The sequence below is a fragment of the Tinamus guttatus genome, unplaced genomic scaffold (assembly GCF_059628265.1).
Source record: "Tinamus guttatus ecotype Peru unplaced genomic scaffold, ASM5962826v1 Tinamus_guttatus_pri_ptg000308l, whole genome shotgun sequence".
NCBI lineage: Eukaryota > Metazoa > Chordata > Aves > Tinamiformes > Tinamidae > Tinamus > Tinamus guttatus.
Window position 1 is genome coordinate 1,053,367 of NW_028288842.1, and position 25,875 is coordinate 1,079,241.

Below are 25,875 nucleotides of genomic sequence, written 5' to 3' on the forward strand. Positions count from 1 at the left end.
GGGGCTTTCGGCTCCTTTGCAAGCATTAATCACAGCGAGGCGGCTTCCAAATCAGATGGCCTCGTCCCAAAGGGTTAACGCCTTGCGCGGCTGCCGCCCAGGAGCGCCGCGCGCCTGCGACGCAAGGACGGCCGAAGAGAAGCCCTGTCGCGCGCAATTAGGGAGAACAAAGCTCCGCGCTTTTAAATTAAAATTCTCCAGCGCCAGATGTGTAGACACATTGTATTTATTTCTGACCTTCCAATTGGAGAGGGAAAACAGAGCTGGCCAAATTAATCCCTGGTGTAACCCGGTTGACATCACAGGAGTCACCCTCGGGATAAGCTCGAATGCGCTGTGTCTTAGGCACAATTACATAAATACCTCAAAAAAAAACAAAACAAAACAAACAAAAAACCCTTTGGATGTGCAGCACAAGCCTAGGGACAACCCATGCAGTAGATCTAATTAGATCAATTAGAGGGAATTAAGTTTTTGGCCTTTTAATGAGAAAGCAGGCACCACCGCGCCGTTGTCGGCTTGCTGCTGAGGGTACATGTTTATTAAGCAGTGTACAGAGCAGCCCGGTAATTAAGAAAAGCCTTGTGTTTAATTTTGACAGTTATTAAAAGTTAACACTGAGATTATTTTGAACTTTGGTCGGTGCGTAAAGTTTTGGGGGCAATTCTGTAATTCTGCTTTCGTGACCTCTCCTTGACCCAGTAAGGATTTAAAAAAACTAATAAAAAATAACAGAAACAAAAAGAACGTTTCTTTCTCGTTTACACAGCGCGCCCCTTGCCCAACAGAGAGCAGAGCCTCCCGGTTAGAGACCAGCGTACAGCGTTACCGGCGGCTTCACGTGTGACCAGGCGCCGTCCCCACGCGCCACCCGGCCCCGCGCTCAGGGCGGCCGCGAGCGGCCGTTACCGCCCGCGCGAGCGGCGGTTGCCGCGCCCCGCCCCCCACCGCGCACGCGCCCCGCCCCTGCGCGCGCCCCGCCCCGCCCCTGCGCGCGCGCTCCCCGCCCCGCCCCGCCTGAGTCAGGGGGCGGGGCGCTCCCCCCTCCTCCCCCTCCCTCGGGCTGCCGCAGGGGCGGGGGGGAGCGCGGAGCGCATCGATCGCCATCCACCCATCCGCCCACTCGGCGCTCGGCTGCCTCGGCAGCCCCAGCCCTCGCCGTCCCCCGCCATTTCAGACCGGGACGGAGAGGGACGCGGAGCGGCCGCCCCGGCCACGGGCACCGGTACCGGCACGGGCACGGGCACGGGCACGGGCACGGGCACAGCCGCGCGCTCCCGCGGCCCGCGCACCCTCCACGCAGGTACCGCCTCCCCCTCCCCTGCAGCCGCCGCGCTCCCCCTTTCCCCCGAGGCGGGGCAGCGGGAAGCGGCGGCTTCCTGCAGCCGGGAGCGGGAGCCGCCGCGCCCGCTGGTGCCGCTGCCGCCGCGCCGGGACCTCCCGTCCCCCTCCTCCATCCCCCGCCGCGCCGCCCCGCCGAGGGCACAGCCGAGCGGGGGCCTCCGCGCCGCCCCACGGCGCGTGTCCCGCCGCCCCACGCCGCGGCCGTTTGCGCGGCCGCCGCTGCCCGCAGCGGGACAGGTGGCCAACGCCCTCCGGGAGCCCCGGCACCGGCCGCCGCGTGCCCGGGCGGCCCCGCCCGCCGCGGGAGACAAATACATAAAAAATAAATTTAAATCCCTCTTTCATTTTTTTTTCTTTTTTCCTCCTCTTTCTCTCCTTCCCTTGCTCCTTCTTTCCCCACCCTCAAATCCTTCCCGCCCCCCCCCAGAAAAAAAAAATTCTACGGAAAGTTTCGGCCGCGCCGCCTCGCTGCGCCGGGCAGGGAGCCGCGGGCGCGTAACGGCCGCGGGCGCGTCGCGAAGAGGCCCCCCCACCCCGCCCCGAAACACGCGTGTCCCAGCCATGGGGCGACCCTCGGGGGCTCCCTTCTCCTCGCCTATTTTCTGTTTTTTTTTTTTTTTCTTCTTCTTCTTCTTCTTCTTTTTTTTCTTTTTTTTTTTTGACAAAAATCAGGGAAGTCTCCCGGAATTCCTCTTGGGACTTCAGGAGGAAGCAGAGTGGGGGAAAATAAAAACCTATATTCTTTAGAAAACATTCCTCATCCCCCTTTCTGTAATTAATATAGAGCAGGCATTTTATTGTTATTATCATTATTTTTAAAGCAGTTTCTGTTACCGCTGCCTTTGAGCTTCACGCGTGCACCAGGGTAATGTAAATTTTGCTTTGCAAAGTAGCATCCCCTCTCTTGGCGCTGGAGTGAGTGCGCAATCCTGGGAGGAGGAGGAGGAGGATGACGGCTTTTCCTGTAATAGTAAACGAATAGGAGAGTGAGGGAGAGCGCAGGAGCTGCCGGAGCTCGACCCTCTCCACTTAACGTTGGTTTCTTTGTCATCAGGTCTGCTGAAAAATGACAGAGTATAAGCTTGTTGTCGTTGGAGCTGGTGGTGTGGGCAAGAGCGCCTTGACGATACAGCTAATTCAAAATCACTTTGTGGATGAGTATGACCCTACAATAGAGGTGAACGGCTTCGTGCCTTTTTTTTTTTTTAAATGAGAAATTATCAGTAAATAATTTGAATTGATTATGCTTTGCCACAAACACAACACCAAAAAATATAGGAAAAGTCTCTGTACAGAAAAAAAAGATCAGAGATAAAGTCTCAATACTGCATCAATATTAGACAGCAAATCACATTACTTTTGCATCTGGCAATGGGAAACAGCTGCAGTAAATACTTAACAATTTTCATCAGCTACAGTGTGGTGTTGCCATCTCTTACTGGGCAGTTTGAGTACCTGTTTTTATGATTTTGGTAACGGAGCATCTGTCAAGCTCATTTAAAAGAGCCTGTCAAAGCTGATTTTGCATGTAACCTACAAATGCCTTAAATGTGACTTTCCCTTTTGATCTCAAGAAGGAGAAGCTGTGCTCCTGAAATGTACCTGTCAACTTTCTCACCTCTTATCATTAGGTTCTGTTTGGCACGGTGAGAAATGTGTTCTGGAATGCTGTGGTGAACGAGACAAAATCTGGAGCTTTATTTTTATTTATATTTTTATTTTTTATATGCCAATACATGTTGTTGTGTATTTAGAAAAATGTTGCAAGATAGCTGCTGTAGTGGCTTCTTTGAAACACGTGATACGGTTTCTTTAAACTATATTTAAGCTTCAAAAGTTACACTATTTAAAAATTTTTGTGTGCATGTATGCAGGCAAGCTTTTACTTTTAAATGCAAGAAAAAAGTACTAATATATTCTGAAATCTCTTGTGGATCATTGTATTTAATAACCTCAGACTCCGTATAAAAGGAGAAATGACACAATAACTTACTCAAGATTTTTATGTTCCCAGTACTGAGGCTCTGTAACTTATGACTTCATTTATATGTTTATACAATGAAACACTTCCAAGCTCACTTGTAGGAATCACAGTGGTTTAAAGCCAGGCTTAAGTGGTGACTCAGGGAACAGCTATGCAGCCTTTTTCAGGTAGACATAAGTGAAAGGAGTCTGTCCTCTGAAATGGTGGGAAGGTGATTTGAGTTTGGGGTTACCTTAATGTGTCTGTGTCTTCTCGTCTGCTTTCTGAATAGTAGGTAATCTCATATAATGCTAGGTAATCTCATATATGCTCGTGGAAAATTGTGAGAACAGAGCCTCCAAGAGAGGGGGGTGTTTGACTTGTGCTAGCGGAGCACTCTTGTTAAATAAGATATGTGAGATTTTTAAAACAACAATCCAAAACACACTTAAAGTCACTGAGAGGAACAGACGGATTGTCACTTTCCTCCTTTTTTTTGTAAAGGAACTTTGGGGGATGTTGGTTTTGTAATACCTGTTCATAACCATGTAGGCAGGTTTTTGTTAGATGAGAGGTGCATTTACACTTTAGAGTCCCGTGATGCTCTGTCTTAGAGGTTGTCATTATAACACTGTGCTGTGATCCAGAATCAATACCTTCTTCTGAAGGAAAGAAACCTTTAGCCTAATAGATTATAGGTGCCTCAACAGCTTGTTTCCTGAAACAGCGTTATTCTTCTTTAAACATTGTTACTCTGGTAAGTAAATCTTATCTGAGTGCTAGCTACCTTTTTTCTTTTTGTCTTGTAAATTCTGAAATCTTCAGGATGGAGCCTGTATCCTCATATATATAAGTAATAGTGCTATTGAATAATCATATAGATAAACTCACAGGAAATAAATACTTGTGAGAGTTGTCTGTCATTCAGTGTGGAAGAGAGATCTTGGAGAAGGGTTTTTAAGTGGGCTGAAATGCTTCAGACTGTGGCTAGGCAGAATCCCATTCAGTTCAGAAGGGTTGCTTGGTAGTATTTCCTGTGTAGATGCATTTGTGGTGCTAGGAACCCATCAAAGAACAATAGCAGTAGTGATTTTTGTGCAGTAGGAGGAAATAAGGCTAAAACTGCTTTGGTTAGTAAATAATAGCAGATAGGATAGTTCAGCAGTGTCACTACTATTATTTTGCACTTACTACTGCATTTCTCATTGTCATATGGCTGTTGCCCAAATACTCATTTTTCCTCAGAGAAATAATCAGGTTAAATGTTTTGGAGTAGACAGGAGAAAGAAGAAAGCGATCAGTGTTTATTATGTATAGTGGATTCCTCAACTGCATGGTCATTCAAAAAAAAAAAAATCTTTCCTGTAAGTAACAAGATGTAAATTCAATGCTTCTGAAATTCTTGTCTTGTAAAGACAAGATGCAACTGGAGAGAGAAAAGAATATATTTGTTACTTGGACCGTTCTATAGAATAACGCATTTTGTGATATTGTTGGTGTCGCTGTTTTCCGTGCAATAGGATTAATGATTCAACAGACAATTTATTCTGTTGGAAAGCTCCAAGTCTCAGGGCGTCCCATTTGAGAGAATTTTCTATATGGTAACTTATATCTAAGCATTGATGATTGATGAAAATTAAAATGTTTGGATGACTGCTGTCACTTAAATTGCATGCCTTATGTATGCAAGATGATTTTATGTATCATTTGAAACAAATGTGCAAGCACAGATTTATAGCTAAGCATTTTTAAATGCTTTTAAATTTTATATTTTAAGTGAAGTATGTCTAGACTAACCTTTGTAAATCTGGTCTAATACTCAAGAGCAGTTGGATTGGTGCCCTCTACTGGACAGAAGTTTATTAAAGATTTGCTGTGTCCTGGGGGATAACATTTACATTATTATTATTATTTTAGTGCTTCAGGATATTTAGTACTAATTTATGGGTCTTATTTAAAATGTCTTTTAGTGGAAGAGCGGCCTTCCTAGTTGGCTGTCAGAAAGCTTTTCTGATAGGATTAGTAAGATTCCTTAAGTGATTTAGGAGTAGTGATGTTTAAGTCTGTGTTCTTTAATGATTGTGCACACCTGTGAAATTTTCATCAATATTTAGCAGTAGTTTGCTCTTGGTAAGTATGATGTTTAAATCCCTGCTATAATTTCCATGAATAATAACAAAACTTCTGTTTCTTCTCTTTAGGTGGGACTTATTAAGCAATGCATTTTTTAAGATGAATTCCATATGTAGTTTATAGCTGAGATTTGTTATCATGCTTTCTTATCAGCGCTTGTTGTGAACACATGGAAGCAGTCCTCTGTTAGCATAATTCTTGCTGATTTTATGGCTTGTGAAAGACCAATAAAAGCAGGTTAAGTGATTAATGAAATTGAAGCTTTTTGGTCTATATTTGCTGAATCTGTATTCAGGGCAAAATTGCAAGTTCATATTTGGAATCATGTAACTACTTTGAAATGGATTTCAATTTTACATTTTGTTTTTACTTAATGGCCTTATGCTGGGTGTTTCCTCATGGACATGTCTTCCTGGGTGTAGCTATTGGATTTTTGTAAATTCATTAGGAGATTCATGAGAAAAGAAGAGTCTGGTCATGTTGGATTCTGCACTTGGGTATTTAGAAGCAAAAATGCTGCTGTGGCATAATTTGTTTTGAACTTTTTTTTTAGGATGCATGTTAACAATCCTTATTGCAGGGCTTTATAATTTCTATAGTGTGTAAATACCTAAAGATCTGGGTATGTATGCACTGGTATTCACCAAGGTAGTTGTGGTGGAGGTCCCAGTAGCCTGAGCTTTAATGTAGCAAATTGTAACAAATGAGTTTTCTACAATGACAAATATGATTTCAGCTTTGACTTTGTTTCTTTGTGTGTTCCCTTCCCCCTTCCCCTCCCCCCGAAATGTTTCTTTTCATAACTTGGAAGGAAATCATAAATTTTCTTTCACATAAATTTTCTTTCACATTTTTTTTTTTCCTTCCACTTCAAATCCTTTTTTCTAATTAGTGACAAAACTTTCTTTCTAGATGTGGGCAAAACAAGTATCACAGGGCCCTCCTTGCACTTGTACTGGTGCTGTGTTTTAATATTGCTGCCTCTTTGCTACTACTGCTATTATGGTAGGCATGTGAAAGCTATCACTTCTTGCAGGAAGAATCTTTAATTTTTTTTTTCTTTGCGCATTACTTGAAGCTTTTGTTTAGAACTCGGTCGTGGGCATTTTTTTTTCTTTCCCCTGCCTTTGAAGTGATAAGATGTGAAGGAATAATACTGGCTTTTCAAGAGCCGTTTTTCATGTTTTCTAAAGTAGCAGTCAAATTGCAAGAAGAGAAAAGGAATGCTTTTTCCTTTTTAATAGGAGTAGTAAACTGCTAGAAGTTATACTAGTAGCTCCCTGTGAACTCTGCCAAAGATAATCAGAGGGCATGGGAGATTTGCTGTTGAATTTATTATGAGAGTTGGAATAAAGATGTGCGGTGTTCTTTTTGCTTTAAACAATGAGCTAGAATATTAACCTTATTTTAAAACATGTTGAAGCGTGTGTGTTTCTCAGCTGTAACAATATTTAAACAATGCTAATTTCTAAGGTAGGTTAACTGCTTTTTACTTGAACACTGAATTTGCTTTAGCACTTTAGCAAATAAGTACATGAGAGGCAAACTTTTATTTTAAAGATAAATAATCAATATTAGTTTACCTGGTATTAGTAAATGACATCGAGGTTCAGGATAAATATGAGATTAGTGTTTGTTCAATTAAACAAAAATCCTGGTTATACAGAGTATATTCCACTGTTTTTTAGTGCAGGGAACAGGAAAGAGGGGAGAGAAAGATTTCTAAAAAATACAATTTCATAGAAAGTGCAAAGAAGTAGGTATACAGGGCCTTAAAAGGGGTGCAAAGCAAGGAAGGTCATTTTGAATTCATCTCAGAATTGGCTAGAATTGCAGCTTTGTTAACTCCCTAGTAGCTTAGGTTAGGTTTTGTGGAGTATTATAAAAAGATCCTGTTTATGTAACAAGAACAGGAGCAATATTATGCTAATCTCTAGTTAAAGGATCTGAAAGGTAATACTAAGATATTTTTCTTGAAACACTTAATTTGCTTCAAGGATTGTTTGCTAGTAAGCATAATTCATGTCATTACTCAGATATATATTTTTAGATTTTTGACACAGTTTAATTGGAATATATAGAGGTTTATGGAAACAATAGTTTTGTATGGAAAAGTAATATTCTTTGTTTTATTATTGCTGAAACTATGTTCTTACAGGAGCTTAGCATCAAAAAGAGTTGTAAAGATTTAGTTGCCTTTTTTGTTTGTTGTTGTTGTTTTTTTTAATAGATCTCAAATTTTTGAATTACTGGCCTGAAAACTTTGAATTGATAATATTGAAATTTGCTCCCACATCTCCATAAAACCATCAGAGCTTTTATCTGACTTTGCGTTGCTTGAAAGTCTTGTCAGTTTATACCTTTGAACTTAGAATATATCACTTAAACTTTGTTGGCTTAATATTTATGATTATATGCACCTGCCTAAGCATAGTAAATGAGTTTCCTTTCTGAAATTCTGAAGTCTTTTGATACTTCACTTCCATTTCAGCTGTATGGATTATTTGGAGGTGTTGACTTGCAAATGTCTTCTATATTATTTTGTATGTGACTGTGGCATAATGCTTTCTGAAACATCCATAGAGTGAGGATCAACCTTACTTTATCAGAGCATTTTTTAAAAAATAAAGTAAGCTTAGAGCAAGTCAGACTTTTAAAATCAGGATTACATGTTTTTTTTCAACTATTACATTAACAGAGACAAAGGGAGACATTTCTGATCTGGATCCAATTTGTATTTTCTCCTTCTGAACACAATAAGAAATCCTCTCTCTCTCTCTCTCTCTCTCTCTCTCTCTCTCTCTCTCTCTCTCTCTCTCTCCCTCTCTTTTTTTAAGGCAGAAAAGAAAAAGTCCTGTTATCCTTTGGCACTTCAGAGTCCAGTTAAGACTATGTCCTTCCAAGTCACTTTCCACTTCTGGATTATTGTATCAGTGTAAATATGGGTCACTAATGTGTTTTATACTGTTGCTTGCCTGTCTGTAAAATTAGATTTAATTCTTAAGTGTTTTGAGTCGTCATGCTCAATTACTAGTAAACAACTTTAATATGTTCTGTGTGTTCAAAATCTTACTTGTGTTTTTTTCCTTCTCTTAGGATTCCTACAGGAAGCAAGTAGTAATTGATGGAGAAACATGTCTCCTGGATATTCTTGATACAGCAGGTCAAGAGGAATACAGTGCAATGAGGGATCAATATATGAGAACAGGGGAAGGTTTCCTGTGTGTATTTGCTATAAACAATACAAAATCTTTCGAAGATATTCACCATTATAGGTGTGTATTCTTAATAATCTGCTAAATCTCAATTTAAGTGGGTAGGTTTGTTTGCTTGTTCTTATATAATGAATTTAACTGTCACAAAATAGCATTTTAAGGGGAAATTTGCAGATTATCAATATGCCAGGTTATTTTTGTAGTTGTAGGTCTGTAATTATGGCTAATCTGAAAATCTGCTATTTCATTTGTAAGATAGGCAGCCAAAGTATCTCAAAGCTCTTTGACTATGAATTAATTTTAGTTAGCATTGTTGCATTAGTGGACACTATTAATATAGTAAAGACGTACCTAAAAGTTAACTGCTTATTTTCTGTAGAATTTAAAATGCAGAAGGTTTTTTTTTTTTTTTTTTTTTTTTTTTTTAATCCCCCCATCTCAAAACACTTTTTTTCCCCAAAAAAAAAAATGTAAATGATTAGCCTGTGTTCTCTGGGGGGAAATACATCTGCAGCACTACTAGAAGAGTATTATGTGAGCACTGATGCCTAAGAAAGGGAGATATGCGCCATATTCTTACGTCTAGGTTGATTATTTAAAAGCAACCTGCTATTAGGCTTGCTATGTTTTTGTTGTTGTTGTTTGTTTGTTTTTGCTGCTGCTGCTTAGTTAGAAATTGTAACTCATACTTTCTTAATATCAGCAGTAGTAGTATGGAATTAGAGAAAAGCAGTCTTTGGTAACTGCATGCCTGTCAGTTATTATTTATACTTGGGAATTCAAGCTTTATTATTTAATAAAATGTTAAATCTGATGGAGACAGGACCAGTCACAGTAAATAATATTGTGTAAGGAATGATTTTAGAATGTCTTAATTTCATTTTGATTGTCTTAACCAATATTAGTATATGCAGATTTTAAGTAAAGTCTGTCATCTTTTTCTTTAGAGAACAGATAAAAAGAGTTAAAGACTCTGAAGATGTCCCAATGGTGCTAGTAGGAAACAAATGTGACTTGCCTTCCAGAACCGTAGATACAAAACAAGCTCAGGATTTAGCAAGAAGTTATGGAATTCCTTTCATTGAAACATCAGCAAAGACAAGACAGGTAAAGCTCCAAACTTGATCCAAAAGCAAAGCTCTCACCTGAATGCTCAAAATGTTAGATCATTCGATATATTGATAACTGCTTGGTCGTATTAACAAATATACTCCTCCAGAGGAGAATTTCTTGTGATGTGGTGTTCTGCTCTCAACTGACTGACAGTTGGCACTTGGGTACTAATGGGTAATTCGCCTCCATTGCTCAAACTCAGAGTAAGACCTGAGCTGCTGTTACTCTAGGGTCTGACAGTTGAATTCTTGGCATTTCAGTATTTCTACTAAAAGAAGTGAAATTGTTTCTTTTCTTCAGCTAGAGGACTAAGTAGTCAAGGAACTAAATAGTTTCATCTCTTTGAAGGCTTTTCCTTAATAACAAAAGGAATGTTCTTTTTCTTCAGCATTGAGTTAACATTATTGGGAATTGCTTGATGCACCTTCTTGTAGCTAAGCAATCGGCTATAGGTCTTTTGAAAATACTGAATTAATTGCTATCAGAAACTGATACTCTTTTAAGTCTGCAGTGTGCACACTGTTTTATTGTATCCCACAAGCGTAGGTCAAAGAGGCAAATGCTGGGATGTTTCAGTGTCTCAGACATGGTTTGTTGGAGTGAAGATGCACACAGTGGTATATGTGTGCATGCAGGAAAAGTTAAAGATATAGATGAGAACACTTCTGTACTTCTGGAAGAAAATGTTCCTTTTGAAAAATGGTCATTTGTTTGAAAGAGTAAAAATAGATGAGGCCTGAGTGGCTGGATATCTCATGCTGTGTGCATAGTAATTGTTATATGCAAGTTATATACCAGAAAGTAGGCGTAAAAGGGCAGAATTTCAAACTGAAAAGCTGCATCACTTGGCATCTTATGGATACTAGAAATGAATATTTTATTAGTGTAAATTTGCCACATGCATCCAAGTTTCTGACAAATTGAAACCTGATGTATTGTTTAGTGCAACTTTACCAAACAGTCAAAGTAACTCTAACTTTTAGTAATACGAGAAAGCCTGTAAACCTGTGTCAGGTAGGATCATAAAGCTCTCAGAATCATGTAACTTCAATGGATGAGAATAAATTAGGCCACATGACTATTCTGAAGATTGTGGCATGTAAATGGACTGGCTAATTACTATTCTTGAGTGGAAAATCCTGTATTTGAATGTATCATTGAGATTGGGGGATAAAAATAGACTACTGAAATTAGATTTGGAGTTTGAAATGCAGGTTCTGTATTACTATTTGGATTTTTATTTTGTTTAGCCTGTTATATAAAGTGTCTGGCTTTGAGGAAATGTTCCTCCTGTATAGCTGCTTTTAGTGAAAGTATGTTGATACAATGATGTATTTTCAAAGGAGATTTTTTTTTCTTCTTACTTGCATCTTAGTCCTACAAGCAGCCCCACCACAAATAGGATAATACAAAATTGCATGCTGCAAATCACTACTCCTTTTCAGTGTTACAGTCTTCATTTGCCTCAAATGATGTTCTTAAGAGAGGTCATATCTCTAGTATAAGCTTTTTCATCTTCTATCTAGATATGACCTTTTGAGAGCTAAGGCAGAGGTTTGTATTGCTTCAAGAGACAATATATTAGTCATAGATGAACTGATCTGTCCATATTTTTTTTTTATCTGAAATCTTGTATTTCTGGAGGTACCAGTTGAAATATTATAGAGGGGATATGACTTACGGCTTTTGTTTTTGTTTTCAAAGTTTAGTCTTAATACCCTTCTGCAGACAAGGAGATAGGTGGATTTTAAAATAAATGAAAATAGCTACTGTAGTGTCTTCTGAGGATGTTGGCTTCTGAAAGGTGAGGCATTCACTAGAAATGCTTACTGATCCTTCCCCCCCGCCCCCACAGTACTATTGGTTTGTGTATATTGGTTTATTGTGTCCTGTATATTGATTTATGAAACTGGATCATATGAAGCTGTGTTAATAAAATACTGTTGAGAAGCCAGAAAGGAATTGCATATAGAACCTGATCTTTAATTATAGCAACATTAGTTAAGTATTGGCATATGTATAATTTCAGCAATGCTGACATGTATGAAAATGTATGCATTCATCCCTACTCCCAAAGTAACTTTTTCAATTGGGAGTCAGACTTTTGTGGGCCAGATGTAGCCCATAGACTATACTTACATAGAGCAGGGTTTGATTTAAAGAAAACTCCCTGTCTCTCTCTGATCATATGAAGGACTTTCAAGTATGAAAAACGTAACTAATGGTCTGAATAATTCTGGGGTCCATAGAGAGCCTGACCTAAATATTCAGAAATAGGAACCTCCTGTCTGCACCTGCCATCACATTGGCCCCATGGCACTAATGTCCTGTTGAAGACACTTTGCCCTCCCTGCTCTCTTAGTACCATGATCCCTTCTCCCTTCCTTTTGTCAGAGCTCGGAGAGGGTTAGTAAGAAGGTTTTCTGGGGAAAACAATAGCTGAAATGAAGAGGCAACTAGATTGTTTTTCTCTCCTTTCTGGATTGCTAGGACTTTTTTTTTTGTATCAAATATGACAGCATTGTGTGCTCATTCAAAAATCTTGAATCAGTTCCAACTCATTTAGTTTTTAAGATTCTTAAAAACTGATAGACAAAGTCAAAAATAGGAAAGGGGAAAACACTGACATGAAGTGAAGGAATAAGTCATTTTAAAAGTCGGTTACTATTTAAACATATGGTATGTTGCATCACTTCTACTCAACGTTTCACAATCCTTATTCAGAAGGGTGTGAATTTCTTCTGTTATGACAGCTGTTTCTACTTCTGTGTTTGATATAATCTTTGTATTCAAATTGTTCCCCATCCACATGAAAATATAGCTTCCAGTAATATCCCTGAGAGATGGTGGGGCCGATTTTACCACCTTCCTCTCATTAAGGCCAGATCTTGTACTATTTCTTGTGTTTCTATTTGTGTGCTGGCTAAATAAGGAGAGGCTCTGGGACTGAAGCCCAAGTGTATTTTGACTACAGAATTTTGTTTTTGTTGGGGTATCCTCCAATATGTCTCACCTATCCTGTTAGTATGGAAATCAAATGATACATTTCGGCATATGTGCAGAAATTTTAAGAATATTAACACACTTCCCCAGGATTTAGAGGTCACTGTTGAGAATATGTTCTTAAATATAATTTTAAAGTCTTTAACAAAGAAGTTGACCTAAATTACAAGGATGCCCCTAAAAAAAGCATTATGCTTTTTTCAGCTGTCTGCACAATTTGTTAGGCCTCAAACTTGTGACGAAAATAAGCGGGGAAACCATTGCCTGCCTTGGTGAAGAACTCTTGCCGTATTTATAGGACGTCTTGATTAAGATTCAGGATATGAATGATAGATAATTTAAACAGTTTTCCTGAGCCAACTTGCTATTTTTTTAGGGCTTTGTGTCACATATTAAATGACGTTGAAAGTGTTTCACACTAAGCCATTTTTATTGCAGATCACGTGCATAGGTTTATATTAAGGTTGCCTAACACTTTCCATTTTAAAACCTTGGTTTTAATTACAGATAATTTTGACGGTTGTTGCAATGTGAGCTGAGGCCTTTTTATGTCAGTTGGTTGGAAGGTAGAACTTGTCCAAAAAAAGTTAAGTCCTTCCCGAGGACAAGCCTACAGGAAAAAAGAAATAATTTTGTTTCAATATTATCAATATATGACATCCAACCTGTGTAGTGAGTGACTCCAGAATCCTGAGGAAAACAATTGTCACTTATGTAACATAAAGATAAATATCTATGGGGGGGAAAATATATACATATATATATAAATAAAAAAAGAGAGTGTGTGTGTGTATATATATGTAATGTATATTCACAATAGGGGTGAAAATAAGGCAGAATTACTGCTTTAATTCTGGAACTTCCTGAGTACTTGCTTCATAATTTTAATTATATTTTTATGTAATATATATGATTCATTTACTAATATATATTTGGTATTTAACTTTCACAGGACAATAACATGATCTGCTTTAAAAAAAAAAAAAAAGAAAAAGAAAACTCAAAACAAAATTAAACTACAAAAGACTCCTTATAGGTGTGGCTAGGTTATAGTACCTGTTTCCAAACAGTCTTTTGAAGCATTATGTTTATTTTTCAGACATCAAAAAAGATTTTGTAACTTTGTGTCCCTAATACTCCTCTCTGTCTAAACTGACTTTCCCCACTACAAGCAGTGTTATATTAACAATGTTTTTATGCAAGTAAGTAGTATTTCTTTTACTTATGTGTACCTGAATGATTATTTATTTGACTAATTGTTGGTTTTAGGGGATTGGCTCTTATAAAGACTGTAAGGGTGGACAGAACACTTTCAAGATGTTGAGGCTATTTTTTTATTAATTCTTTTTAAGCACTATTTACAGAAGCAGAACATATGAAAATTCCTCTTTATACTTTAGTCTGCATTGAAATAGCTTTTCTTTGAAAATAGTCATATTTTAAATTAATGTTTGGCTGTCCAGCAGAAGCCAAAATGCACTGAAAGCATTGCCTCAAGGTCTAGAGTTATTTAGACTTCCAAAGTAGAACAGCAGTTTAGGTTTTGACATCTTTAAAGGCTGACAAAGGACATTTTTACTTTCCAGTTCTGAAAAATTAAAAACAAAACAAAAATCTGAAAACTCTATAAAGAAGTTGGTATTGAAATTACTTCTTAAAGATATAAGAGTATGGTACTGACCTTATTCTAACAAATATAGCAAATGTATTCTTTTGCAGAATGTCTTTCAGAATAACGTATTTCAACAGGATTCAAAAGACTTATGTTCTTGGTGGTGGCAGTAGTAGCAACTTCTTTTCTCCCTGTGTCTGCATTTCTCTTCCTCTCTCTGCATTGCTAAAGCGAATCACAGCTCCTGTTGGTGATGGGGAAGTTGGCAATGAACTTTGAATGAAGAAATGTTACCTAATTACTTACATGAAAGTTCTGCAATCAACTCATGTATTTTACTACAAAGCAGCAGATTTGCAAATACGTTGATTTTTGTACAGCCTGTGCTTTGGCACATAGCAGCTTATCAGTGTTTACTCTTTTCTCTGTAGGAATAAGTTTCCTTGCCATCTAGAAAAACATGAAACTATGAGCTTTACTATTTCTTTAATGGCCTCCTGTTTTGCAAGCCTTCTGACCTGAAATGTAAGAAGACACTTCACATTACACCCTCAGAGGCACATTGTATGTAAGAGGGAAATACAACCCGAGAAATGAAATCTAATTAATTTAATCTTTGGGATTAAATTGCTGTAGTTTAGAGGAACCTTTTGATAAACGGAGATGTGTTAGGAATGAATTTTAAACGTGATAGCCTACAGCATAGATCAAACAAAATGTCCAAGTAGCTGAACCCATAAACATAAGTTATTTTTGTTGACAGGTACATAATATAAAGATGACCTTTAGAGATAATTTATAGAAAATTTGCCCAAAAGAATCCCAGGTTGTACATTTGGTAATACAAAATTTGAGACTTAAACAGTCATACTGTTTTTCTCAATCTCCAGTCTATTCCACTTTTATTCCACTCATTCAAATAATGAGTTTGTGTTAATCTAAACAATGCTGGTTTGGATCTAACTGGGGAGACAAGTAAAGAGATTAAGAGGAAGGCAGAGAACTCCTTCAAAAACTGCAGCTGACAATTTTTGCGTCTTGCTAGAAGAGCATTCCTGCAGGTTTATCTACAACTTAAAGTTGATGATCAGACAAAAACATCTTTGTCTTATGTTCATGTAAACACACTTTCTGTCTTCATTTTTTTTTTCCCTTAATGTTTAAGGTATATATTATCTCCAAGTAGCCTAAACACAAAGCTGCAAGGGAAGGGGGCTTTACGTGTAGGAGTCAGTGTAGGAATACTTGGAGAGCTCTCCTTAACTGGAGAGAAACCTGGATGGCAGAACTTCCCAAAGTGTTTGTGCCTATTGAGCGCTGTGAAGGGACCCCAGCAGTTGTTTGAGCATGGCCCACAGTGAATAGTTCAGTGGTTGGTTATGTTATAGGAGCCAAGCTCTAAATCGTGAACATGTCGCTTTTTCTACGCGTAAAAGTAACTTCTATAATTACATTAAAGCAGTATAATTACTTCTGAAAGTTACTCTTAAATATGATGCACAGAAGAGAGGTTTCTTAAAAAGATCTTTTACAATGAATTGTATACCTTGCGTTCTAAAATGAGTTAGTATAATGCTTACTTTTTAAATAGCTTTAAAAATGTCCCAAATTTGGGTTTTTTTGAAGCATGTATTTCTTCGTTACTGTTTACGACATTACCTGATACAGACTTTTTTATGCTTTGCAAGTTTGTTATACAGATTTTGCAAAGGAGGCACGCCTTGCTGATTTAAAGAACAGAACCGAAGAAGGCTTATTTTATTTACTTTTTCGATGTTTCATTTCTTTGCCAAATTTTTTCACAAGTGGCTAATTGTATGTGCTTATATATACATACCTTGTTACCAGTGTAATACCATATAGTTCTGCAGAATACATTTATGCCTACAAAAAGTCTGAAAAGATTCAGAAATATGAACTGTATTACCCTCTGCAGGGTGTGCATTGGAAAGAAATGGTTCATATTATATTTTATCCAACTGTTATCTTTCACAGAAGGGGCAAAAAAAAAAAAAACAGGGCCTTATAGGTATTCACAGATATGCATAATTGAGGGGGTACCTTTCAGCTGCTTGCATTAAGTATTTATCAAGGAACAAATGTGCAAGGTCATCATCATAAAGAAAACTGGGGAGAGGAAATACTTGCTTGACAAAGTTGAGTACTTGAATATACCTCAAAATTTACCTTATATAAGACTGAATATATGTAAGAAAGAAATGTAATCAGCTGAGAAGATAGGTTTTGCAACTTAATCCAAGACATATTTGCGAGTTTTCTTCCAGTTTTTTGAATTGTTCTAACAGACAGAATCTCTGCTTTTTATCTCTGGACTTGATATGAACAGACTTTTTTGACCACATAGAATTCCATATATTTCCCTCAAGTAAAGCTCATAATTTCAGTGTTTCTTTTTTCACTTGCCATGGGTGTCCCAATACATCACAACTGTTAATGAAGCAGTTTTTAAGGAGTTGTGTTTTGCAATGCAGAGAGTGGAGGATGCTTTTTATACATTGGTGCGAGAGATTCGACAGTACAGAGTGAAAAAAATCAGCAAAGAAGAAAAGACTCCAGGGTGCATGAAAATTAAAAAATGCCTTGTAATGTAACAGGGTAAGTTTTGTTACAGTGTAAGTTTTGTAATTTCATAGGGTAAGTTTTACAAATCATTTGCCAAATAAAGCTGATTAATGGTAAAATACCTGATTTGCAAGATACTGTCAACCAATTACATAATTAAAAACAGAAAACCAATCAAATTTTGATATATTAGTCCTGAATTGCTACTTCTAGCAAACACCTAAATTGTATAGTAATAAGGAGCTGTTTTGTTTTGCTGCTTTTTGACAGGATTGATTTCTGATTGATTAACAGGAGATCTGTACTGCATATCTGTGAAATGGAGATCTAAGAGAGAAAAGTTTAATACAGATATATTGCAGATACCATTGAAGTGAAGCCCAGCAGAGCAGTTAATATCTGGATAACAGCTGGAATATAGGATTTCCTAATTCTCAAGCTCTTCCTCATACCATGTCACCAATCTTACCCTACTCTGAAATATTTCACTGTGTCATTTCTAGATATACATTACAGCAGGCTCATGCTTGCTGTCTTTTTTAATTTTTTTTTCCAGTTGTAACACCACAAGTGATACAGATCTGGACAAAATGGAATAATTTATTTTTATGAGACTTTAAGGAAGAAAAAAGCAATAGAAAAATTACAAAAAAAAAAAAAAAAAAGCTAGGGAGTTGCAGCTAGTCTTTAGCAGTCTTTAGTGTCAATGCATTCTACTTTGAGAATAAAAGAGAGGGAGAGAAGAAATGAAGACACTGTGATATAGAAGTGCTACTCTAAGTCACTTCAGTGCTTTTTGACCAAATCATTAACATAGCTCTTTGCATATATTACTGTGATGTTAGTTCTTGACCTCTGACTGCAACAGTACAGAAACTGGGTGTTATTCTTTACATACTTGTTGAGGAGGGTCTGGGATTTTCTTGTTCAAAAATAAACAAACAAAAAGAATGGTTTGCTTTTTAAGGCTTTTTATTTTCTTTACATTAGATTATTTTACAGAAAGGCAGCAGAATTTGGCTTGTATTGTAAAGAGGCTATCACAGCTGTAGGATTATTTCATTAGGAAGAGTTTTATCCTTCCTTCAGGGGAGGGAGAGGAGAATTTTTGTTTCTTATTAAACTTCACTAGACTTGCTCAGCCTCACTAAATTCTTTCTAGATTAGGTTTTTAGTTGTTAGTGATGGCTCTCAGATCATTTTTAGGATTTTTGTTTAAAAGATGCATTTTGTGATAATCATCAATATCAAAGCTTTTATTTGCAGGAAACTGGAAGCTTAGAAAGTTCCCCACAGTGGTCTATCCATACACTATCCAGATACTTTATTTATTTTGTGCAGGTTCTCTTAAAGTAAAAAGACAGCAGCAGCTTGGCCAGTCCCTTTTGATGAGGGTAATATGAATTGAATTGCATAAGCTTCTTTCCTGTATCCTTCTGAGAATAGACTTTGGCATTTTTCCTGTCTTACTACACCTTACAAATACAGCCATGATGTGAAGTATCACTTCTTTTTGTGTGACAGTTTAAAGTGTTGCTGCACTTCGTTTTTTCTTTTTCCTTGTTGATCATAGAATCATAGAATGCTTAGGGTTGGAAGGGACCTCTAGAGATCATCTAGTCCAACCCCCCTGCACACGCAGGGTCACCTAGAGCACGTGGCACAGGACTGCGTCCAAGTGGGTTTTGAAGATCTCCAGAGAAGGAGACTCTACAACCTCTCTGGGCAGCCTGTTCCAGTGCTCTGTCACCCTCACTGTTAAGAAATTTTTCCTTAAGTTCCTATGGAATTTTTGATGTTTCAGTTTCCGGCCATTTCCTCTAGTCCTGGTTTGAGCTTGTTCTTTGAGCCCTTCTCCCTTTGGGAAAGCAGGTTTCTTTTGCCCTTAGTCAATAGCTTTCCAGTTGCCAGACTAACACGAGGGTAGCATTTGCTTATATACCTCAAAGCAGGTGGAAGATTTTCTTTCTGTCCTGGCAGGAGTTTTAAAGGTCTTGAATTCTGTCTGTCTTTCCTTCCTCTGGGCTTGCTTGGGAAAAGGCGAATTGCATGGCAAGAACATCATTTTACTTTATTTTTTGATGGAAACATCTTTTCAGTAGCCCAGCCAAGATGCAAACTCTCTCACCTTGCTTCCTGGAGAAATATTTCTTTCTCTTATTTTTCCCAGACGAGGGGAAAGGCCTTTTGTCAACATTCGATAGTGATTCTTTTCCCTTTCTTCTTCTACTCAGAAAAAGGCCTCAGGCATAATTCTCTATCTAGATCTTTAAGAGTGTCCACTCAGGACAGAATCTATTTGTTTTCAAACAAAAGTGAATTTTGCGTAAATACCTTCAAGGTATAAATGGGAGGTTAAGCTGGAGAAAGCATATTCAAAAGTTCTTGTCATATTGGAATAGTTTGATAGTGATTGAGGGATTCTGGTGGCATAAGAAATAGGTCCTTTTAAAAGAATCTGGCTCATATTGCTTTCCATTCAGCAAGAAGACAAGTACTCTGGGTGAGTCTAATGTATCACAGATGAGCTAAGAGGAGCATCATGTAAGATGCAAGTCTCGCCTACTATTTGACACTTCAAAAGTAATCCTTATTGCTGGTTTTGTTTGTTTTCCTTTCACGTAATCACATTCAATGGTTCAAAGTGATTTGCTATTTCTTGGAATATTCAGTTTATTTTTTGCTGCTGAGGGGATGCCCTCTTAGTTATCCTTTAGTTACTGTTTCATTTGTAACTGAAAATTGTGGCTACCCAGACTATTAACTGCTGTTGCTTTCCAAGATGTTAACTCATCCTGCTGTTATAACACGCTCTGCTCTTTTTGTCATTTCCAAATAGCAAGAAAAAAATACAAAGAACAAATTATATAAATTACCAAAACTCAATGTGGATCTCTCAAAGGGTCTTTTTTTTCAGGGGGCGGGGGGAGAAGCATTGAAATTTCTATATAAATACTTTAAGGTGCCCAAAGGAAAACTGCAGCGGGAGGAGGCTGTTCATTGTGGAATGAACAAAATCAGAGTTGTTCTGATTTTTTCCATGCCCTCTGTGCTCTGTAGCTGTCACCAGCTGCCTGGAACAAGCTCTGTCCTGTGGGCTGCAACCTGCTTCTCCACCATCTTTGCGAGTAAAGGCATTTTTTACCGAGGTGCTGAGCACAGGCAGTGAATGTTGAGTTTCCAATCCCGAGCCTCAATATAAAGCACGTTGTGCACACTTGATGCTTTCCAAAAACTTGTGCACAATAGCTCCGTTACTGCAGAGAGTCCCTTGTTACTTTAAGGTTTGACCACCTTTGATCTTGCAGCACTGACGGGCCCGGGGGACCTTCTGTAAACTAATTATCTTTTCCATTCAACTCTCCTCCCTCTCTTCTAGTTCTTTTTTTAAGATTTCATTCACTTAAACTGAGATCTTCTTTCACTTTTCATTATTTTGAACTCTCTAGTCCTCATTAAAAAATGTTTTAAACCTCCTTTTGAATGTTGTGTTGTATTATTTATTACCTAGGTTAGAAAAATTATGGCAAAACCTAAACTAGTAAATACCTGACTCCCTCATTTTTAAGACTTCATCTACAAATTTGAAAATGCAAAGAGGAAAACTAAGTAATTCCCTGGTATTTTGCAACATATACTGTATTTATTTCTGTACCTTAGGAGGTACACTAGAAGTTTTTAACTATAATTGTGAAGCCATATTTAATTAAAGGGCCATCATAATCTCTGATTATTGTTTTGTACAAGTTATTTTCTTTGTATTTTTAAAACGGTTTAATGAAGGCTTGTCTGAGCACTTCAATTTACCTTTTTTTGTCGCATTTGAAAATGCTGCTGAAGGCCAGTGACTGTCCTTGTAATGCAAGCTTTTCTAACTCATCTTAATAATGATGAGTATGACGTACCGCAAGGTAGTTGCGTAAGGAAGGAACTCCCTCTCTCATAGGAGAATATGGCTCTATTTATATATATATATATATATATACACACACACACACACACTGTTCTTGTGTTCTAAGAGTGAAACAGCTTCTCTGTGCCGTGATTGATTCTTAATACTTTGCTCCTACTTGGCTGTCTGAGATGACAACTGCAGTAGGTGCCCTTTAAACCATCACAATTCCTAGATGGATCATTTCCTGTGAAAACAGTTCTATATTTTACTTTATGCCCTAATGCTGAAGTTGCGTCTAAAATGCATCAGCTGTATTAGCTGAAAATAAGTATTTCTAATCCTTACAAAGGTTAATGTTGAACTTGACATTTTTCTGAACCAAGGATACTCTTCCATTAGGCAGGATACATCAATTTTATTTATGAATAATATTTTAAAATGTAGAATAACTCATTTGCAAGTGTATTTTGTGTATTATGAAGCCTTGTAAAAATGTAGTATCAATATTGGGAGATAATGTAGACTTCCAAACATTTCAACCAAACATCTATAATTTGTAAACTTATTTATGCAGTTAAAATGTGAAAATTTTTAATAAGTTTACTTTATACTGAGGAAACTACTTACTTTCTAGGAATAGCTAGGTAACACCTCTCTGATTTTCAGGCTTTCAGTGTTAAGCCATCACCATTTGGTGTTTGACTGAAACAGTAATGAATTAGATCATTTTTTTGTTTGCTTATTTATTTATTTATTTATTTATTTATTTATTTATTCTGAGCTCAATTTATGTTCTTCCATACCAGTACAAGAATAAAGTGGGACTGTTAACTTTTATAGCCAGCCTGAAGGCAAGCTGTATAGCTGGTGAAATATTGGAAGCTGCCTCTCAGCTGTAGTGCCAAATTTCCATAGCCAGTTCTGCAGTGGTGCAGTTGGCCCATGTGATGCATTAAAATTGTACATCTGTTTCTGATGGACCTAAAAGACTATATAAGAAGAAAGGTAGCGAAGAGTAAAGGACCTTTTACATCTGTAGCCAAATAATATTTTTTTCTTAAACTGTCCATTCTCAAGCTATTAAATATAAAGTGCTACCCAGCAACATGCAGACTTGTTTGTTATTTCAAAATATAGCATATAACATCGTACTTGGTCTTTACTCATGTTAGGCTATTAGCTGCACTGGCTTTAGGTATGTTTTGACTGGAGTCAATGATTGTTAGGTATAACTTCCATCCAAAAGTGAAAACTGCTCAATATGAAAATACATAACCTTTTGTTTCTGTTATGCAACCACTGCAACCATGGAATCTTAAGAAGCTGTAGAAAATGTGTGTGTGTGTGTGTGTATATCTCATGGGTAATATGCTGCATATATTTCTGATTATATAAGTTGACTAGAATGGATTGCAGTGATAAAACAGTATTTGGTAAATCAAATTGATCAGATGGATTTGCTCTTGTAGAAGTTTACAAAATTGGCATAATTAATAAATCGGTGTGTCTGAGAAACGAGCTAAATCTGTAGGTTCATCATAACTATCTTTTTGTTAGTGAGTTCTTGATACATGAATATTAGTATTTTTAGAAGTATGGCACAAACAAAGCTTACCATGACCTTGGTTCTGAGACCCAGTATTAGTAATAGATGTAATTGCCATCTAAGCGTTTGGTGTCTGTACTTCTGTAGCTTGACACAACCCGCGCCCCCTCCTAAGTGGAGGAGAGGCCACTACGCTTGATTTTTTTCCCCGCCACCTTGTCAGTGGAATCGCACATATGGGGTTATTTGTGGCGAATCCAGCAGCTGAGAAGGGACAGCAGGTAGGTGCCCCTCTTGGTAAAGAGCCCTTGGAGGGGCTTTACAAAGGCAGCAAAAAGCAGACAGTGTAAATGGCCTGGCAGGCAGCGAAAGAGGCTCCTCTTTGAACACGTTGCCCCTGATCAGGTCAGGAAAGACACAGATTTTGCCATAGTGGGCACATAGGTGGTTTTAATGTGATCTCAGTATGTTCATGTACGTTTCCTTTCAGGGTGTTGACGACGCCTTTTATACATTAGTTCGAGAAATCAGAAAACACAAAGAGAAGATGAGCAAAGATGGTAAAAAGAAGAAAAAGAAGACAAAGACAAAGTGTATAATTATGTAAATACAATTTATCCTTATTCTTAAGACGTACTTAAGTAATTTTTGTACATTACACTAAATTATTAGCACTTGTTTTAGCATTACTTTATTTTCTGCTTCATGATCCTGTTAGCTTTACCTGAATGCTTGTTTTAAATGACAGTGGAAACTTCATTCCTCTTAAGTGCCAGTATTCTTTGAGTGTTGGTTCTTGAACTAGCGATGCCTGTGAAAACAAAACAAAACAAAAACCTGAGAACTCTCTTAGGACTCTTTGGTGCATGCACAGTTGCTAACTTCCTATTTTTCTTACCAGTTGTGAACTTTTGTTCTGTGTGCAAACAAAACAACAAAGTGATGCTCTCTACATTCTAATACCCCCTTAAATATTTTTATTTTTTAAGTCTGGTTGAGAAAATGGGCTAGTTAGCAAAAGCGATTCAGACTTTCAGACTTTCTTACTTCAGACTTTCACTTTAGACTGACTGCAATATAGAGAGACCAGAAGCCTTTATAGTCTTCCTGTAGTTTTTTGCTTCTAGGCATCTAGTCTTGTAGCATTTCAGATCAACTTTAATGAATGTAAAGATATAACTTTCACAAAAAAAAAAAAAAGCAATTTGTCACAGTCACTCCTTAAATACTCTATTTTTTCTATAAAAAAAAAAGAAAAATTAAAAAAAAGACAATAATGCACATCTGGCAATGGAAAAAGTAAAAGTTCCAATTAGGTTGATTTGCTGTTGTTAACACATCGCTTTAAGACTTTCACTAATGTTCTCTGTCTGAAGACCGCAGTGAAATCCTGGCTTTCTGACTCCCAGTGGCAAACCTCCAAGTAGCTCAGGAAGTACCGGATTTCACCCTTAGCATCTCCAAGAAATACTAGAATGCCTTAACAGATAAGGTAATTCAAGCTCTTAGGTTAATTCATACATGGATCCAGAATTCATCATAAGAACTAAGTCAGAATATTACTAAACTGTACAGCTCAGTAAAATCATTCCCCCCTCCACCCTTCCCTGGGGTGGCATTATGTATTTCCAGATGCCCATTTTGTGTAAAACAGGGGAGGAATTTTAAATCACAGTAACCTCAAATCAGTAGCTTGACTTTAGCTGATTCATGCAATTAATTTGGAAATCACTATGCCATAAAAATGTTGTGGAATTTGCACAATTGTTCAGTGTAGATCATGATTTCCATAGTCAATGTTGTTTGTGTGGTGTTTGTGAAATACGAGTTTTGTTGCACAGATTAAATAGTTGGTAAGTGGCATTCCAGTGTCTAGTGTGTCATGAAGCTAGACCAAGATTTTAATATTTTCTCTGTATTTTTTAAAAATTTTGACTCTTTTTTTTTTCCCGATTAGAATTAACAAGAATTTTTGCAGAAGCTCTTGTTTTTGGTACTGCAGTAAAATAGTTATTCTGCACCCAAATAAGAGCCAGTAACTCCAGTGCTACCAGTTCCTGTTGTCTTTCTTACAGACACTACAGTGTTTGGTTGTTTTGATTAGGGCCTCAGTTCCTGAAGGTGCAATTTTTATTAGCACCCAGCTCAGACAGGTGCAGAGTAAAAGTGACTCTGGTGTACCCTGAAAGATGACAAGAAATGAAGTGACTGTAGTTCAGGACACTGGACTGGTATGTATTTAGTTTGGGACAGGCAATAGCAGCAACACCCTAATCTAAACTATCCCTACACCTTGGCATCTAAATTATGCTTTGAGTTTTACACAGTAGGATTTTTATATACCAGTGTAACTTAGACCATTTATATGATGTCAAAGGTGCAGCTTGCATACAAGAAGTATTCTTTGGCTTCTACAAAGAGCCGTGGCTCTGAGAGCTGCAGAGCTTGCAGGGGAAGCCCCAGGGATACTGTCCGCATTGCTGCGTGTTCTTCTAATTCATTTGTGGCTGGGAGAACTTAGCAAATGAATGTCTTCCCCTGCTCCCTTCCATCCTTCCTTCCCGAAAAATCCAGACCCGCCAAAATGCAAACCTTTGCACAGCTTTGATGTGAAAGCTACTCTTTAGATGACAAAATGCTCTGGAAGATGGTGGTAGGAGAACTTAGCATTGTTATCATAAGGACCAATAAGGAACAGGAATAAATCCTTAATGTCACAATAGATTTTACAACTTCTAAGGTTAAAGCATTTTGGAGATAGATGGTTATTTGCATATTTTAGACACCTTCTTGATGTGTATGAAGAACGTAGCAGAAGTGGATAGTATACCTTGAACAAACAAAAGTAATCTTAAGATTTGTGAATTTTGGTAACTGAGTCACACTGCATGTAAAATTAGGGCCAGACTGAAAGTTTGTAGGCTAATTGAATTAAACTTTTAGGAAAGTCAATTAAATTGAAAAGCTTTAATCATCAAAGGTGGATGCATATAGCTCTAATATAAAGCTATATATGAAATGTTTTTTCTTTGTTTCAGTAAATGTGATATATAGCTAGCAATCTAATTAGTACAAAATCTATTTAGATTAGCCCTTATCAACTTTCAGAAATTACATCCTTGCCACTGTTGTGCAGTTTTGTCTTAATATTGTAGCGATTTGGTGAAGCATGTTGGATTGCAGCTTGAACAAGTTGATTTTGTTGTTATTCTCTCTCTCCCTACTTGAAATGCTTTTAAAGACCATACCTGGATGCTATCTTTTCTGATAAGGAAATGAACATGTGAATCATATACCACATTAATACGTTGTCACATGTCAGGGAGTAACACCTTCTTACAGTAGCTTTATGTAACTCTTGTAGACAACTTTGTTTCTCTCAAAGCTGAACTGCTCTAAAATTTTTGCTAACTTAAATCTGCAGTTTAAAAATTGTTACAGTAACTGGGATTTCTGCAATGTGTAATT

The 25,875-nt window shown here is 37.6% G+C and overlaps 1 protein-coding gene across 3 annotated transcripts; it reads left to right on the plus strand.

Annotated features, from left to right (window-relative positions):
- The first annotated feature begins 1,228 nt into the window (after nt 1-1,228).
- KRAS (KRas proto-oncogene, GTPase) lies at nt 1,229-24,344 on the plus strand. 3 transcript variants are annotated; one of them, XM_088528400.1, is made up of 7 exons: nt 1,229-1,303; nt 2,399-2,521; nt 8,537-8,715; nt 9,603-9,762; nt 16,876-16,991; nt 17,038; nt 22,898-24,344. In XM_088528400.1, exons 2-7 carry the CDS (start codon nt 2,411-2,413, stop codon nt 23,012-23,014), a joined length of 684 nt encoding a protein of 227 aa, XP_088384526.1. In that variant the 5' UTR covers nt 1,229-1,303; nt 2,399-2,410; the 3' UTR covers nt 23,015-24,344. The 3 variants fall into 3 exon arrangements, with proteins under 3 accessions (XP_088384526.1, XP_088384524.1, XP_088384525.1); XM_088528398.1 differs by lacking the exon at nt 17,038 and having other exon boundaries at nt 16,876-16,999; nt 22,898-22,963; XM_088528399.1 differs by lacking the exons at nt 16,876-16,991; nt 17,038 and having other exon boundaries at nt 22,898-24,275.
- Nucleotides 24,345-25,875: the final 1,531 nt, after the last annotated feature.